Source organism: Callospermophilus lateralis, chromosome X (assembly GCF_048772815.1).
Source record: "Callospermophilus lateralis isolate mCalLat2 chromosome X, mCalLat2.hap1, whole genome shotgun sequence".
Lineage (NCBI taxonomy): Eukaryota > Metazoa > Chordata > Mammalia > Rodentia > Sciuridae > Callospermophilus > Callospermophilus lateralis.
Window position 1 is genome coordinate 110512574 of NC_135325.1, and position 18735 is coordinate 110531308.

The window sequence follows — 18735 nt, forward strand, 5'->3', positions numbered from 1 at the left end:
TAAATGTGGTTAGACTTTAATGTGACTGAGAAGACCTTAAACAGCATCTGCCCATTTTTAACAAAGTAAAAATGAGCCTTTATTTGAATTTTGAATCTTGTTATGGCCATCTGTTTTCAATTACTTGATCATGACAACCTTACCTTCCAGAGGTGTCTTGGCGTCGTTTTCCTCCCTTGAGTATTACTTGTTGTTGGGGGTGCTGCTGCTACAGCTTTTCATACTGCTGTTTTGTGTGTGTTGTGTGTAGTAGTTAACTTAATTGATAAACATTTGAGCACCTATTGTGTGTCAGGTACTGTGCTAGACTCTGGGGATACAGAGATGAATTGAGACATGGCCTTTACCCTCAAGGAGCTCACAGTCTTTTTGGGGAGACTGACAGGTAAATAACTATACTCTACTGTGCTAAGTATTATAACCAAGGACTCTAAGAAGTGCTGCTGAAGCACAGAGGAAAGAAATTCTGCTTGGAGGGGTCATAGAACAATTACTTTGTAACTTAGCAGACAAGTAGGAAAATGAGGGAAAGCACATCTCAACTAGAGGGAATTGCATGAGTGAAGATATGGAGGTCCCGAAAGGACAAGGATTTGGGGAGGACGTGGTGGGCATTTTTTAGAAGAGAATGGTGGGGAATGAGGGTGGGAAGGTAGGCTGGAGGGTTGGGTGGCCACTAGTTTGTCAAGAGTCTTGAATGTCATTCAAAGAGCTTTTTTTGACTTGCCCGTTTGGATTGTAAACTACTCTGAGTGTTCTGTAAAGGGAGTGACCAACAAATTCTGTACATTAGACACTTAATTTAGGGGAGAGCCTGGTGATGGAAAGACTTATACTCCAGGCCCTGTGAATCAGAACGAGGGCCTATGCTGCAGCAGCTGGGGTGGCAAGGATAGGAAACCTGAGGGGCAGGGTAGAGGAAGAAAGAACAGAGTTGGTGAGTAGAAGAGTCACAAGAACTTCTTAATGAAACTGTTCTCCAGGAAGCACAGGTAAAAACAAATTTTGAAGAACCAAGACTAATGTCTGTTCTTTAGCCTATGAAAAAACTGAAATTGGACCTTCTCTTCCATCATCATAACAAAATATTGCCATGAAAGCTGCAAGGTCCCCAAACATGCAACTCCCTCCTGGAATTACATTGTGCCAGCCTTGTTTTGGGAACTTTCCACTAGTTCTTATTCAGCAACTGGGCAGTGTTGCTCTCCCTGACTCTGCTTAGAATGGACTTACGTTCAGAGAAGAAATGGTATTTTACTGACACTGGTGAGTGGGATTACAGGAATAGAATTCTTCACCCTGCTTGCCTTAGAATCCAAGCTGTTGCTAAGGAAAGTGTCAGGAGCCAAGAATGTATATCAACAACCGTAGAGGGTAAGAAAACATTAACCATTCCATAGCTTCTGTGTTGAGAAGAGTAGTTTCCTGACAATGTACATATGTGACTAGGCCTTTTTTTGGCTTCAAAATCTCACTTGCTCTTTGTGTTTTTCCTTTAGGGTTGGTGTTGATTCAGACCAAGAACATTTGGTAAATATGCATTTGTGTTGTCCCTGGCATTTCTGTCAAGTGTACAGCCATTTGGAAAGAAAATGGCCTCCTGTAGACTTCATGTCACTATTTAGATCCTGTGTTGTCTGCCTCAGCTTTTAACTGACTTCATTCCTGGCTTTTCTCACTACTCCATAGAGACAAAACCACATTTTAGTTAGCTTGTGGTTATCAAGAATGGCAGGTTTCCTATCTGTAGTCCATCCTGGGCTTTTGCCACAGAGGGGAGTAGTCTCTTAAGCACTCCTGGGTTTTCAAGTGACTGCTCTGGCACAGGGAGCCTTTTTCCACTTTGGTTTGCGCATGAAGGCTTGTCTCTGATGTCAGCCTCACTCCAGCTGCTCTTCCTGTGTAACTTTCAAATTGGATGACCAGCAGCTGCCCCCGAGAACTGCCTAGAAGCTTTTGAATGTTGAACTAGCCTTCCCTGCCTGCTCAGGAGAATGCACTTTCTTATCTCCTTGCTTCTTTCCTTCCGTGTGTCAGTTTCTCAGTTGTTCCTATGAACTCCAGCCTATTGGATTGAGCACAGTGTAACTGGCTGCACTTTCTAGACTAACCACCCTTTTTCAGTATTTTCTGTCTGCTGTTTAATGGTTTCTGAGCACCACTGAATATGTGACTCTGTATTAGACATAAGATGAAAAATCAGTGGAATTATGTTTTTGAAAACAGAAAGCATCTCTTTCAAGACAAGATTCTTGTTCTTGTCTGAAATAAGCACTGGTATATTTTTATTTAGGGTGTAGTTAAAAAAAAAAACATTTATCAGATTCATTTCCTAAATGCTAATTTTGTTAGCTGTTGAGTGATGAATGCCTGTGTGTGTATGTGATATAGTAAGTACTTGCCTCTTTTGTGGTCAGAACCTTAAAGTAGAATTCCATTGGCTTGAAATACTTGAACAAACCAGGCTGGATAAATTCCCATAATGCCAAGCTGCTGGGTTAGTGTCCAAGTGGTAATAGCTCCTCAATGCCTCCACCCCTGTGGCAAAACCAGAATACAGTTATCATGCAGCTCACAGGACAAATTCTTGATTGTTGTCTGAATAAGGCTCCATCAGCTGTGTCACCTCTGTCACCAGAGGGGAAATGGAAACAGAATTGCAGGGACAGAGCCAGGTTGGTGACTATAAGTGATGATATACAGAAAAGAAAAAAAAAAGATTTTTCCCTGACTTCAAAATTCCGTGGATGTTTTGGTTATATTGTTTACTCAATAAATGTCTGCAAGGAAACACAGAGGAGCACTATAGTAAGTATGGAGTGTGGGGAGGGTTGGATGTGCAGGTATTAATGTGGTAAGGAGGTGGTGAGATCTATAAATGAATTGCTTTTCAAGAAGTAAACACAAATAAATAAATAAAAATAAAACAAAATACCGTGGGCTGGAGATACAGCACAATGTTAGAGCACGTACTTAGCAGGCACAAGCCCTGGTTCCATCCCCAAACCAGTAAGTAAGTAAGTAAATAAATAAATAAGGTGAAGGCATGCAAAACCATACCTAGTGATGTGAAAGGAAATATAGAAAATGTTCTTTGTACTTATAAGCCCACACATTGTCCTCAGACATTTTTGTGTATGTACTGATCCATGTCAAGGAAAATAATAACTTCTTCTGAGAATTAGGGAAGACAGGAAGGAACCAAAACCCAGAATCTAAATTCTGCGCTCTTAGAAAATTATAGAACCTTAGAATACTAGCACTAGAAAGGGCCTTGGGGAGTCTCTAACATTCACATCTTACACATGAAGAAATTCAAGTCTGGAGAGGTAAGAAGTTAGTTAACATTGGTGAGCCAGGACTGGAACCAGATAGTCTAACTGCCCAACTACCGACCATACCATATTACAAGTAAGGACACAGTTTATCTTTTTGGAAGCTATTTTAAAAGGAGCCTGCTTGCTGTATTAATTTTCTCCCCTAAGCAATCAGGCTTACCATGGAATTTCCCTGCTTGTTTTCATTTTGCTAGTGAGTTAAGAACATAATAGTAACTTTGAATGCCAGTTACTTTTGAGACCCAAGACAACTCCCAAAGAAAAGAATGAACGTTGGTATGATGTTTTCTACTTAAGTTGCTATTGCATTGGGGGTATAAGTCTTTCAGATTTCAAAAGTGAATTTTTCTACACTGACTTTTAAAAATGACAATAGATTCATAAATTAGCAAGTCTTCTGAATAATAGAGATGTTCAGACAAATATTTAAATTTCTTCAAAACTGCTGTATACAAGCCATTAAATTTCTAATGTTACCCATGTTGGAAAGTTTCTTTTCTGTAGGCTCTAGTTCTGATTCTACTAAGGAAGGACTCTATACAAATGTGTTTGTATATGTAATGACTTGTATTATCTTTCTGCAGGGTGTTCCAGAAAATGAACGGAGAACTACCAAAGCAGAGAGTGCTTGGCTCTTCCGGATATGGTACAACTTCGATCATAAGTATCCTTTATTGAGAAAAAAATATAGTATGGACATAGAACAATTGTTTTGTTCGTTTGTTTCATGGTGCCAGGGCCTTCCTTACACATGCTAAGCATGCCCTCTACTACTGAAGAACCCGAGCGTCAGAACAACTGTTTTGACAGTTGCTTTCTGGAAGTGGAATGTAAAACCTAACCTGTAGTCTTCCCTTTCTTCATCAGTGTGTGAAGGAGGAAATTCACACAATTGAATGCCTCTGCACACCCAGGAAACTAGTAGGGACTAGTTATTGTAAAGGCCGGTTATATGGAGGGAATCAAGAGCCCAGATGTCATACTTTCTTCAATATATAGGTTTATTTATTGAGCAAATTTTAATATTTGTTGTCCTTAAGCTAACTTAGTGAATCATATAAAAGGTATTTGTTTGTTCTTGTTGGGGTACTTGCTAGGGTGGACTAGGAAAGGCTGCCTTAGGGGAAAACATGGAGATGGAATAAAGCTTCAGTACTGATAGATTACAACAGTATGCAGGGACATGCCTTTTCTTCCCTGACCTTTTCAAAGACCAGGAGACTCAACTGTACATTCAGAATGCCATAAGTGTGGCACACACCAGTAATCATAGCTCCTCAGGAGACTGAGGCAGGAGGATCCGAAGTTCAGGGCCAGCATGGGCAACTTAGGTCCTCTCAAAATAAAAATAAGCTTAGGGATGTAGCTCAGTGGTACAACATTTACCTAGAATGTGCCAGACCCTGAGTTCAATCCCCAGCACCACAAAAGTGCTACAAATAGCTAAATATTTTTATTGATGATCATATTTTCTTGTCCTGTTGTAAATCTTCTTCATAGCTATGCTTTGAATAGTGTTGGTGTTCTATTACTTGTTTAAATCATGCCTTTAAAAACATTTGCTACTGTTCAGATGTTTTTCTTATTTGAAATTTGAATCAGAAAAAAGAAACCATGGAGTTATTTCAGGCTAAGATTTATTAGCAAGTGAATGAAAACTTGGTTTAGGTTCCATTGAAGCAAATTTGTGATAAGCATGTAAAAATTATTCTATTTGCTGATCAAAGCCTCATGTACTTAAGATGAATGCAGTTGACACTTATGATTAGAAGCTACTACTTACTATATTCTATTTACCAGATATTTGCATTCACTCTTTACAAGTATTTCAAAATTAAATTACTGTATGGAAACAAGAATGCAAGCATATCTGTGGTATTAAGACTCCCATTAGGGAGGGAGACATCCTGGCTCTTTAAAATAGTTTAAAGATTATGTCATTACTTTTGGCTCCATTATCAGCATTTTGGATATAAGCCATTTGCATACCTCTTGGGGCTTTTCATCCCTCTGATTTAACAATTATTTTAGCATTTTTTTTTGCATAAACTGTTTTTGTACATTTTCTGCATTATACACAAACAATTAAATGATCTTAATGTACAGAAAGAATACCAGCTTTTTAAAAAATATTCTTATAGAAGTAAACATGAAGACTTGTTTGATTCAGTACTACCCTATTAAGTACTACACAAGATCTGGTCATGTTAATACCTGGTGCCCTGGGAGAATTAATTATTCATCATTCTAGATTTTGGTTCTCTTGGGTACAACTGGATTATTTATTAAAATTGTGGTATAACTTGGAATACAATAAAGTACATGAATCTTAAATGTTTAGCTTAATGAATTTTGACCTATATCTTCACCTTGTGCCCACCATCCATATAAAGCTATATAAAAGCATTTCCAGCACCATAGAAGGTTCCCTGTTTTCCTTTGCAATAGTAACACCATCCCTGCTACCCCCAGAAAGGGGTAACCATGATTCTGACTTCAGTCAGCATGAATAACATTTTATCTGTTCTTGATCTCCACAAAAATGGATCATATATTATGTATTCTTTTGTGTTTTACTTCCTTCGCTCAGTATCTTCCATGTAATTTATTTATGTTGTAGCATGTAACAGTGATTCTTTTTGTGGCTGTGTAGTGTTCCAAGGTATGAATATATTATATGATTTTTGTTTTTGTTTTTAACCATCCTACTGTTAATAAACATTTGAAAATGCTTTTGGCCATAACAAATAAAATTAATATTTTAGAATATATGTATATTTTTGGTGGATATAAGCACTCACTTCTTTTGGGTGTATACCAAAAAGTTGAATTTGGGGCAAATATATGTTTAGCTTTAATCCATACTGCCAACCAGTTTTCTGGAGTGTTTTTAACCAGTGTGGTTGTAACCAATTTGATAAATTCATCGTTACCCCTAATAACAAGTTAAGGGAGTTCTGGTTGTTTCACTTCTTTGCTTGAACTTGGTATTTATCAGCCTTTTGAATTTTAGCCATTTTGTTGAGTATATAGTGATATATCCAGTAGTTTACTTTGCATTTCTCTCTGATACCCAGGAAAAAGCATCCTTTCAGATGGTTTTTGTACATCTTTTAGATATCTTTGTCTTTTCTTTTTCCTATTTACTTATAGTTCTTTTATATTCCTGAATTAAGTTTATTGATGATTTTATGGATTATGTCTTTTTAATCTGTAGCATGCCTTTTCATTTTTTGGATCCTGTCTTTTGAAGAACAGAAGTTCTGCATTTTAACGAAGTTCATTGTAGTAGTATTTTCTTTTGTGGCTAGTGTTTTTTGTCCTAAGGTTATGAATATATATTTCCCATTTTCTTCGAAAAGTGTGACTGTTTTAGCATCATCTTTAGGTCTTTGATCCATCACAAATTATTTTTTTTTGCAGTGCCTAGTATATACAAAGCCTTGGATTCAATCCCCAGCTATATTGGCAGCCTTTTTATTTTACTTTGTGACAGGGTCTCTCTAAGTTGCCCAGACTGACCTTGAAATTGCCATTCTCCTGCCTCACCCTCCCAAGTAACTGGGATTTATAGGCATATGTCACCATGCCTAGCATAAATTAACATTTACCTGTAGTGCGAGGTGCTTATGGTTACTATCTACGTTTTTTTCCAATATGGATATACAAATGATCTAGTACCATTTATTAAAAATACCAATGATTACTGGACTGGAGTTGTAGCTCAGTGGTAGAGCACTTGCCTCGCACGCATGAGGCCCTGGGTTTGATCCTCAGCACCACATAAAAATAAAGAGATTGTGTCCATCTACAACTAAAAAATATTTTTAAAAATACCATCATTACTCCCGTTAAATTGCAGTGGAATCCTTGTTGTAAATCACTTGGCCATATAAGTAGGGGCCAATTTCTGGACTTTCTATTTTTATATCAATCACACTTTTTAATTACTGTAGAGTAAATGTAGGTTTACTCTTCTCTAGTACTACCTTAGCTATTTTAGGTCCCTTGCATTTTCCTTTAAATTTTAGAAATATCTGGTCAATTTATACATTTTGTGTCTTGCTAAAAATAAGCAAAAAAAAAAAAAAACCTACTGGAAAGAAATGATATCTTAGCAATGTGAGACTTCCAATTCATGAACACAGCATATCTCCCCATTTTCTAGTATTTGATGCTTTTGATGCTATTGCAAATGGTGTTTGTTTCATTTTCTGTTTGTTATTGTTATACATATAATTGGATTTTATGTATTGATCCTATGTCCAGCTGTCTTACTAAAGTTCACTTACAATTTCTAGTGGGTTGTAGATTCTTTTGGGTTTTCTGCATACACGATTTGAGTGATCTATGAATAATGATGTGTTATTTTTTATTTTACAAGCTCTTGTATTTCTTTTTTTGTTATTTTTCTATATTTATTGTGCATTATAGTTGTACATAATGCTGTTATACATTTGTACATGCACAAAATATAACAATATATTTGGCCTGTATTTCTTTTTTCCCTCCCTACCTTCTGTATCTTTCCTCTATTCTACTTATCCCTCTTTAGTTTTCATGTAATCCCTTCACCTTTCTTTTCCCTTTCCCTCTCTAGCTTCCACATATGAGAGAAAGCATATATAACCCTTGCCCTTCTGAGTTTAGCTTTTTTTTGCTTAATATAATGTTCTCAAATTTCATCCATTTTCTTTCAAATGACATAATTTCATTTTTCTTTATGACTAAGTAAAACTCCATTGTGTATATAGGCCATATTTTCTGTATCCAACCTAGGCTGATTCCATTTTTTTGGCTATTGTTATTTGTGCTGTTATAAACATGGGTATGCACTAATCACTATAGTATGGTGATTTTTAATTCTTTAAGATAAATACCAAGAATTGGTATAGGTGAGTCTAGTGCCTAGTCTTTTTAGAAACTTCCATACTGATTTTCATAGTGTTTGTATTAATTTATGGCCCCACCAACAGTTTAAAAGTTTCTTTTTCTCCAAATCCTCTCCAGTATTTATTGTTATTTGTATTCTTGATGCCCTTGTATTTCTTCTTTGAGTCTTAATACATTGGCTGGACCTCTACAGCTCAAAGCTGAAGGTGAGTGGTGATAATGACATTCTTGTCTTATTCCTGATCTCAAGGAGAAATTTTTCAGTATTATACCATGAAGTATGATATTGGTATAGGTTTTTGGAAATAACCTTTAGGAAATTAAGAATATTTCCTTTTATTTCTAGTTTTCTGAGAGTTTTATCGAATAGACATTGAGTATTATTTATGTTTTTCCTGCATCAGTTTAGTTGATGACATGATTTTTTTTCTCCTTTAACATGTCATTGTGCTGCTTTGCATTGATTAATTGTTTGAATATAAAATCATTCTTGCTTTGCTGGTAAAAATCCCACTTGGTCATGATATGTCATTGAATTTAATTTGTGTATGTCATTGAATTTAATTTGTTAGTATTTTGTGTCTGCTTTTGTTGGAGATATTGGCTTGTGATTTTTAAAATTGTAATGTTCTTTATTAGGTTTCTATAGCAATATTATGCTGACCTTATAAAATAAGTTGGGGAGTATTTGTTCTTTTTCTGTTCTCTGAAGGAGACAATATGAGATTGGTGATGTATCTTCCTTAAATGCTGGGAAGATTTTAACATTGAGGTTATTTGGGCCTCTTTCTTTTCTTATGGGATGTTTTTTTTTATCTTTTAATAGAAGACTATTCAGATTTTCTTGATTCTTTTGTCAAAATTATTTGGCAAGTTCTTCTTGTTTTTATTCTTTTGGCAAATTCTCCTAAGGAATTTATTCATAGAGTGTGTAACACCACAACTTGCTAGCCTTAATAGTATCCTATTCAGTGCCATTGGACACAGACTTAGTCATTTCTATAACTAATGTACTAGTAGAATTTATCATTCTAGTTTTTTTCATTGGCTTTGTGTGGCCAGATATTTTATAAAGTATATTTATGTTGAAAATTTAATCTTTACTTAGAATTTAAATTTTGTCTGACTTTCCCATTTTTTTAAATATTTTTTTTAAGTTGTAGTTGGACACAATACCTTTATTCAATTATTTATGTGGTGCAAAGTGTCGAACCCAGTGCCCTGAATGTGCTAGGCAAGTGCTGCACTGCTGAGCCACAACCACAGCCCCTGACTTTCCCATTTTTAATTAAGAACTATCTTAGCTTCATATTCTTCCCCCGCCCCAACCCCTGGAGTGCTAGGGATCAAGCTCAGGGCTTTGTGCATGCTGGGTAAGAAGTCTACCACTGAGCTATATCCCCAGTCCATGTTCTCATTTTAGAATATGGGGAAAATGGGGGACTGCGGATCCAGCTCAGTGGTAGAACACTTACGTAGCAATTGTGAGGCCCTGGGTTTGAATCCCCAGTAGCACAAAAAAAAAAAAAGCATGTGGGGAATATGATATATATGTCTGTATTCTTTCTCCCTCCTTTTTCTTGTGATTCCCTCTTTTTCTTCTGAATATCATATATTATCAATCCGTTTTTATCTGTTGAAATGAGGGGTCTATAGTAGAGGCGCTCATTATACATAGTTTATTTAAATTTCTTAGGAATTGACTTTCCTTACCTCCTTACAGTTTTACAGGAAAAGATTCAACCTGATACTGAAGTTCAAGTTAGAGTGTTCATGAGTCCACTTGAATCCACAGTAAATTATTAAAAACATTTTTATTACTTGTGTACTATTAAAATATTTAATCTCCTCTCTGAAAGTTATCATTCTTTATTTTCTCCCTTGCTTCCTTCAGTGCCAAATTTAGAGTGACCTTATGTTCCTTTTACTTTTGGTAAAATCAGAAAAGCAATACGATGTAGTGGAATGGGCACATAATTGGAAATCAGGCCAATTTTGATTAGTAGATCAGTTTCTATTTTCTTAATTGTGTGACTTAGGCAAGTCCTTGACCTCTCTGAGCCTCAGTTTTCCTATCTGTGAAATAGAGATGATAAAAAGGTCTCCCTTTGCTTTCTCACTGTCATCATGTGATGACAACATGAGATTGCATATATGAAAGCCCTTTGTTAACCTCCAAAGTGGTTGATGGTTGGTATACTGTGATAATAACTGTCATCAACTGAATTGTTTTTTGAATGTGTGGAAAAAGCCCAGCCCTTCCTTAACCACTCACAGCTACCTGAAGCCTCTGCTGACTCATAGTGGGCCTCCTCTCACCACCACACTCCCCACCTGCTGCGGGCCCATCGCCAGGTGTCTAACCAGTCCCCAGGCTTATGAAGTAAGTGATTTTTATCCACCAACTGAACTGTTTAGCAAGTTTAATTTAGCTGCTTTATGGGTGGGTTTCTGATTTTGTTTTATTTTGGTTTAGTTTTTGGCCTTTGAAGTATAAAATCCCTCAGAAGAAATTTAAGCATACTTTGCTCAACCAAAAAATACACTGAAATCTACAAATATGATTCATGGCCTTTCAAATATCATTTGATAACAGATACAGAATTTATCTCATCTTACTTAGGTGATGTTGCTACGTCATTCTATTCCCATGCCAGCTTTCATTTTTTGGTAGCAATGTGGCCCAAGTTTAGCACTAAATGTATGTTTTTGTCTGCGTGCTAGGGTTGCCACAGTTATGTTGAGAGAATTTTAAAACAATTTTGATGCTGCTCCTGAAGTGCAACAGATGTTTTGTTTCATACCTACCAACTTTTGGATATCTGAGAAGGTTTTTCTGCCCTGTGTTCACATTGTTGGAAGGCAGGGACAGATCTAGACAGAATCTAGATTCTGCATTTATGCAGACCAGCATATGATTGGTGATTTGGTAAATATCCCAACTAAGAAAAAAGTGAGAGATATGCTAAATAGCCACTATTTTTGAAATGTGAACATTTTAACTTTTGTTATTTAAATCTTTATTTCTAAACCAACCATTCAGAATAATCTGTGGCATCCAGTGGGCTCTCCTATCAACAAAGCCTACCCTTTTTTGACTACTCAGACACAACACCCAGGACCTTGAGTGGAAAGAGGGGAAGCTGTAGGGAAGCAGTGTAGACATGTACCCTCCAGTTGCTCGCAGCTTCCTTTGTGGCATGACAAAGCAAATCCTACAGGAAATGGGTGGGATGAAGTAGGCAGCATGGGGGTGGCACCTGGGCCAGGTTGGATGGTGGGAGTGGGAGTACCCTATGGCTTTGTTTAGAGTGAGTGCATATTTTTGACAGACTGCTGGCAGAGTGGGAAGAACACCCCATGTTGCTTTATCTCTCTCCTACATTGCCTGGACTCCCCTGTCAAGCATTGTCCATTTCTGCTGTGCCCTGGTAGCCCATTTGATTCTGTACAGAAGTGTCAGCCTGCTCTGTTGGTTCAGGCAGTGAGGTTTGGCTAGCAACCCTCTTGCCATCACCAAGAATCCAAAGGTCCACAACAACTGTGTGTCCTGTGGACTATAAGAAAATGTGATGCATCACCATAGGAGTTTCTGGGGCCACTGTAACAAAGTACCACAAATTGAATGGCTTAAATGATAGACATACCTTAAGAGTTATTGAGATTAGAATTCTAAAGTCAAGGTAAGGGCAGGACTGGTTCCCTCTAGGCCTCTCTCTTGTGCTTTGCTTTGCGGGCTGTCTGTGGCATTCCATCACTTACAGATACATCACTTTACTCCCAGCTTTCATCTCCACATGATGTCTTCCCATATGCACCAATCTGTATCCAAATTTCATAAGGATAAGCGTCATTGGATCAGGGCCCACCTTATTTCTAAATATGATCCTGTTTCCAAACAAGGTCATATTCATAGGTACCAAGGGTTAGGTCATCAGTATCTTTTGGGGGGAATAAAATTTAACCCATTATAGCCATAAAACTTGTTGTTTTAATATATTTTTGTTGTTAATCACTTTTTTAAATGTTTTTTTTAGTTGTCAATGGGCCATTATTTTATTTGTTTATTTTTATGTGGTGCTGAGAATCTAACCCAGTGCCTCACACATTCTAGGCAAGTGCTATGACACTGAGCCACAACCCCAACCTGCTAATTACTTCTGTAAGTTATTAAATCAATATGCTCATGGCTAAATATTTAAACTGTGGAATGTACAAAGTGAAATAATTAATTTTCCTCCTACCTAATTCCTTAGAAACAGTCTTTATTAAAGGTTTACTGTAGATACTTTCTGATATATTTTTTTCTAAATGTTTAATTTATTCAGTGTTTTGCAGTGTTGGAGATTAAACTCAGGGCCTCACACGTTAGGCAACTGTTCTAACGCTAAGCTACATCCAGCTCTATCTATACACACTTACATGTGTGTGTAGCTTTGTTTTATATACTTGGGGTTGTAATAGGTGTACTGTCCCACTACCTGCTTTTTTCAATTGCTGCTACATCATTGATGGCTTTTCATTAGGTACATTAGAGCTGTTACCTTCTCTTTTTTATGAATATATAGTATTCCATTTGTAGCTATACTAAATTGATTAATTCAGTCTCCCATAGACATTTAAGTTTCTTCTTTTTTTGCTATTACAAATAACACTTACAGCAAATATATTTTTATATATTCTTTTACATGCCAGTTTACTCAAGGATATGAAAATATATAGAATTGCTTTTAAAGATTAAATTGCTGGGTCAACATTTTAAAATTTGGTAGATATTTCCCTAGACCTCAAACTTAATGAAAAACATTAGGAAGTGCCAAAGAGCCTGTGCTGTCCTGTGAAGGAGCTAAAACCCTTTGTTTTGAGTATTGTTGTATTAAGTGACAGAAACTAGTTAAACTTATAATTACTTATAACTACATTAGGGGATAGAGAAAAAGGGATTTGGTTTAGTTGGTGGCTATTGATAATATTTTTCAATCCACATTTGTTTATCTTAGTTGTTTGGGAAATTCCTGGCAACAGCCAGTATCCAACAGTATAGGAACATATAAAGAAAATAAAACTCACTAGTAACTCTGTTTTTACAGAGTTAATGTTGAATACCATTCCAGATTTTTCTGTGTGTACACGTGTTTTTTATTTACCAAAATGGGACTACACATTCTTGATTTCTTTTCCCTCTTGTAGAACTTTATTAAGTATGCTATTTTGCCACAAACTTTCCATTATAACCAGAGCTTATGGAGCTGGGAGACAAGTATGCAGTGAGGATTTCGTATTTCTGTGTGAAGTGGTTGGACTAGATAGCATCAACTCTTTTATCATAACCATGTGTTTATCAGTGTGCTCCTCCCCCTCTCACCCTAGACCCTAAGACCCTTGCAATATGTGAAAGAGCAAGTGCTATTTCAGGGCAGGGGTCCAGGAATGGGATGCTGTAAAAGCACACAGGAGGGACACCTAACCTAGACCTGGAAGATCAAGGATAACTTCCAGGAGAAAATTATAAATAAATGCTAGTCACATGAAGTGGGCAGAGAGGACAACATGTAGAATGATGTGGAGGTATGAGAAACTTGGGAGACATCTGGGCAACTGGCAGCACTATATACATTGGGGCTGTTGGGGTATGAGATGCAGGTTGTGTCAGAAGATAAGGCTGAAGGGGACAAGTCACACTGTCCTTTTTTTTAGTTGTTGGACCTTTTTTAAATTTATTTATATGTGGTGCTGAGGATCGAACCCAGAGCCTCACACATGCCAGGCAAGTGTGCTTCTGCTGAACCACAGCCCCAGCTCCAACTCCCAAGTCACACTGTCTTTTAAGGCATTGTAGGGACATTTAAACCTTATCTTGAGGGCATTGGGCCACTGAAGAGTGTTAAATAGGGAATGTTTAAAAATTCTACTGGAAATGATTCTTTAATTTCTTAACAATTCTAAATTTTATTTTATTTGCATTTAGAACCAAGAACAACTGAAGGATGATGACTCTGATCTTATTCTCAATGATGGTGATATCAGTTTGACATACGGGGATTCCACTGTGACCACTGAATCGACAACATCTAGTGCCCCTAGGAGATTCTTGGGCAACAGTTCTGAAGATGCCCTGGATCGTGAGCTTGCATTTGGGGACCACGAGCTGGTCATTCGCGGGACACGCCTGGTTCTGCCTATGGATGATTCTGAACCCGCATTAAATTCATTAGAGGATACGAGACACAGCCCAGCCTAAGCTTATTAATATTCACTTAGTGATTTGTAAAATTTGCACATGTGATTGTGAAGAAATTTGTACTACCTAAAAAGTCCTAGTGCATGTCTCTGAATGTGTAAGCTATATAAATGCTATTTATATGGCATAGAAAGAATATAACTATCCTGTACAAGGCAGATTGTGAACAAACTATTCTTTTAAGTTTTGCTGGCTGCACTATGTAGGCTGGATCTGTTTTAGAAAGTTACTTTCACAGTGATGTTGTATGTTCTGTTAGCTTTATGTCTCAGTTAAAGTATAAAAAGTGATGGATTTACTCTATTTACCTGACACTTAGCAGGAGTACCAAGTTCTTGTGATGAGAATTAATTTGTGTGTGTGTGTGGTTGGGTGGGGGGGGAGAAGAAGGAGGGAAGTGTTATTTCCTAGTGAACCCAGGGAGGAGAGGTTCCTTTGTTGGGACGCTTTTGTTGATTGCTGCTGCCTTTGTCATGACCTTTTTCTTTCCCTTTTCTCTTGTGGCCTATTGTGGTGTAAGGAGCTGATGACATTTTGATCTTGCCCCACTCAGGTTGCAGAGTGAAGTTGGAGTGAAGTATGGGCTGTCCCCCCCCCCCCCCCCCCCGCCCCTTTGCTGTGAAAGAACAGATTCATTAACTACAATACACTGGTGTTTCAAAAGAAGGTTGCAAATGACCTCCAAGACCTTATTTCTTTTCCTCTAGGCCAAGACCGTGGAGTTGCATCCAGCTGGCTTAGCCAAAGTACAGGTGTATATAGTTCAGGGCACTTGATTTAGATTTGGAGGGGCTGGGGCAGGTGAAGAGGGGACAGAGGGCAAGAAGGGAGTAAATGGTGTTAGAGGTCTCTCTTCCCAAATATGTAAATATTCTATACCAGATAAGTTTAAATAAGAAATTTAATTGCTGCTTAATTTTTGATTATGTACTTTATCTGTATAGCAAGCTTTGTTGTCACAAGTTTTTATATCAATTTAAATCGCTGCTCTTTAGCAGCCGAACAGGAGCAAAATGTAAAATTTTTAAACTTACTGTATCTAATTGTCATTTGTTAGTGTGTAGTTGATGTTAAAAGTTAATTTATGAATTCATGAACATCCCATACTACACCAAAGGCAGTCATAAGAGAATTGCAATGCTCTGGAGCATTTATTGTAAGGAGGCTCCTTTGTGTGCACTGGGTATAATTGTCTTCATTGTCATGTTACTTTTTAATATTAAATACCTAAGCTGCCATGTATTTTTTTCCACAGTTTTCAAGGAAGAGCACAGAACAATTTCCCATTTCATATAGAATTACAAAATAGAATTCATACTATGAAAGTGAATTCTATTTTGTAATGCTGAAAATACTTATAGGTACAATGAATACTTGAAAGGGGAATACTTTTTGATGTTGATTCTGACCTATTAATAATTCTGAAGAAAAATATAAACTTTTGTGGATTTTTTCCTCAGGTCTGAGTAGCATTGCCTTAAATCTTACCCAATTAGAAAATTGATATACATACATGATGTTCAAATTTTCCACTGAAAACTATTCATCCAAATAAAACACGTACTTATTCTCCAAAAGAGTTCTGTGCTATTGCAAACACTCCTTGAGATTTTAAGGGAATTCTAATATTGTACCCTCTAGTGGCAGCCTTGACTGTTGGCATAGCCATTTGTTATGTAGTGGTAGCAACTTTCCTGCTATGCAGGAATCCCTCCTGTGAAGTGTATGTTTTATATGATGTGTGCCTCTTCGTCTAGTAAATAATTTCTTATTGATGTATGTTTGAGGGGCTTTGTATGTCAGCATCATCTTCCCACAGAGTTATTCAAGTTATAAAAGGTTATACAATAATTTAACAACTACCTTTTTTATTGTCAGGTTACTGAGCTCACTTTATGAACATGGCTGTAAATACTTAGCATGATAAATTCCGTAAATTGTCTATTTCAGCATGCATAAGACTTCTCATTAGGGGAACTGATAAAGCTTGAGTCCACTAAATCTGCCTTCAGTACTTTATCAAAGGGGAACCAAGCCTGCTGTGCTTACATCATCAGCCTCTGGAAGATTTTTCTTCTCAAATCTATGTACACATCTCCACACAAAGAAGAGCAAACATTTCTGCTCAGACACCCATTGAATTGAAACGCCTGGATGAACTTTGATGAAGTACAGTCTGAGTTACCATCATGCACAAGTAGAACTGTTCTTCTGTTGTTTGTGGAACCTACATGTTTGATTGACTTGAACGTTGCATCTTTTAAAGTTATTTTTAAAGGTCTCTTGGCATTTATCCTAGTTGTCTGTGTTTGGCAATGTGCTGTTAAAATAATAGACTTTTAATCTTCATGTATTTTTTGTTTTGTTTTCCCTTGGAGTACTTGGACAAATGTTATAGTGGTTTCTTTTAGGAAAATCTGTCATTAAAGAAATTATAGCCTTGCAAATAACCACTCACCATATTTGAGTCACAGCTTATTCTAGTGAGATGTAAAGAGTGCTGACTTCATTTATTTTTCTACACACACACACACAGACTGAAAAAGGGGGAAGACTTATGTTTTAAAAACAAACCTAACAACTTAGCTTACAGGGTGGCAAATTCTTGGTGCTTATGTGTAAAGGTGGGTGTATTTGCTTATGGTCACAGTTGGGCCATTTAAGAAATATGAGTCAAAGTGGTCAAATTCCATTACATTGATTTGTGGCCTGTTAACTCAGTAATGGAGAATGTCATGAAAATGTTGTTTCTGTTAGATGGAGAGAGTTGATTCTTTATCCAGTTAGGGTAGAAAGGCAGTTTCAGGTTCCTTCCCCCAAGTTAAAGAGGCATCTCATTTTTTTTTTTTTTTTTTTTTTTTGTACATGACATGTTTTGTAAGTTAGACTTCGCTGACAGCATCATTACCTATCTGGCTACTGGCCCCAGCCACCATCCATTGTGTCTTGTTGGCATCCACTATGGCTTCCTTGCTCATAGCCCAATGAAAGGCACAGGTTGGGGGCTCACACACAACAGACTTATTCCTTGAAAAAACTCACATTTTCTTTTTTTTTTTTTTTTTTAGAGAGAATTTTAATATTTATTTTTTAGTTCTCGGCAGACACAACATCTTTGTTTTGCATATGGTGCTGAGGATCGAACCCGGGCCACACGCATGCCAGGCAATCACGCTACCGCTTGAGCCACATCCCCAGCCCCACATTTTCTAATTCACCGCACATTAGTTAACCTGAGCCAGTGCTGGAGCATAAAGAAGTGAAAAGATAGATGTTTTGAGTTGATCAGAAATTTCTTGACAGGAAGTTCAACACTAAGATGATGCAGGCGGAGGCTTGAAAATAAAATTGAGAATAACAGTAGTTAATATTATTTTTAAAAAAATATTTTTTAGTTTTTAGGCGGACACAATATATTTATGTTACGTTTATGTGGTGCTGAGGATTGAACCCAGTGCCTCGTCATGCTAGGTTAGCATTCTATCACTGAGCCACAACCCCAGCCCCATTATTATTTTTTTTTTAAAGAGAGAGTGAGAAAGAGAGAATTTTTTAATATTGATTTTTATTTTAGTTATCGGCAGACACAACATCTTTGTTTGTATGTGGTGCTGAGGATCGAACCCAGGCCGCACGTATGCCAGGCGAGTGCACTACCTCTTGAGCCACATCCCCAGCCCCATTATTATTTTTTTAATTAGGTTTTTAAACAAATTTTTTTAGATGATGATAGACCTTTATTTTATTTATTCATACGCGGTGATGAGAATCTAACCCAGTGCCTCACACATGCCAGGCAAGTGTGCTACCACTGAGCCCCCGCCCCCGCCCCCTATTATTATTATTTTGGTACAGGGGATTGAACCCGGTTATGCTTAACCACTGAGCCACATCCCCAGCCCTTTTTGTATTTTATTTAGAAACAGGGTCTTGTGGAGTTTCTTATGCCTTACTAAGTTGCTGAGGGTGACCTTGAACTTGCCATCCTCCTGCCCCAGCCTCCTGAGCTGAGATTACAGGTGTGCACCACTGTGCCCACCAGTGGTTTCCATGAGAGTACATTCCACTATTCTCATTTCACAGTTGAGGAAACTGAGGTGCAGAATAGTTGTCACATGGCTAATTAAGTCACAGAGCTAGTTAAATCCAGTCTGATTCCAAAGTCCAGAATCTTCACCGCTACTCTACTGGCTCCAAAGACAGACTCTGCTAATCCATCTTTTAGTATAACGAGAAGGATAATGAAGGGAGTTGTAGATTTCA

The 18735-nt window shown here is 37.3% G+C and overlaps 1 protein-coding gene across 2 annotated transcripts in view; it reads left to right on the forward strand.

The window, feature by feature from the left end:
* Slc9a6 (solute carrier family 9 member A6) overlaps window positions 1–16922 on the forward strand; it is a 56899-nt gene extending 39977 nt beyond the window's left edge. Inside the window, exons 13-17 of one of the 2 annotated variants that reach the window (XM_077106945.1) lie at window positions 296–385; window positions 1500–1530; window positions 3923–4002; window positions 10509–10614; window positions 14200–16922. In XM_077106945.1, coding sequence (XP_076963060.1) covers window positions 296–385; window positions 1500–1530; window positions 3923–4002; window positions 10509–10614; window positions 14200–14472 — 580 coding nt within the window. In that variant the 3' untranslated portion in view covers window positions 14473–16922. The remainder of the gene's footprint in view (window positions 1–295; window positions 386–1499; window positions 1531–3922; window positions 4003–10508; window positions 10615–14199) is intronic. The other variant, XM_077106946.1, reaches the window with a different exon arrangement.
* Window positions 16923–18735: the final 1813 nt, after the last annotated feature.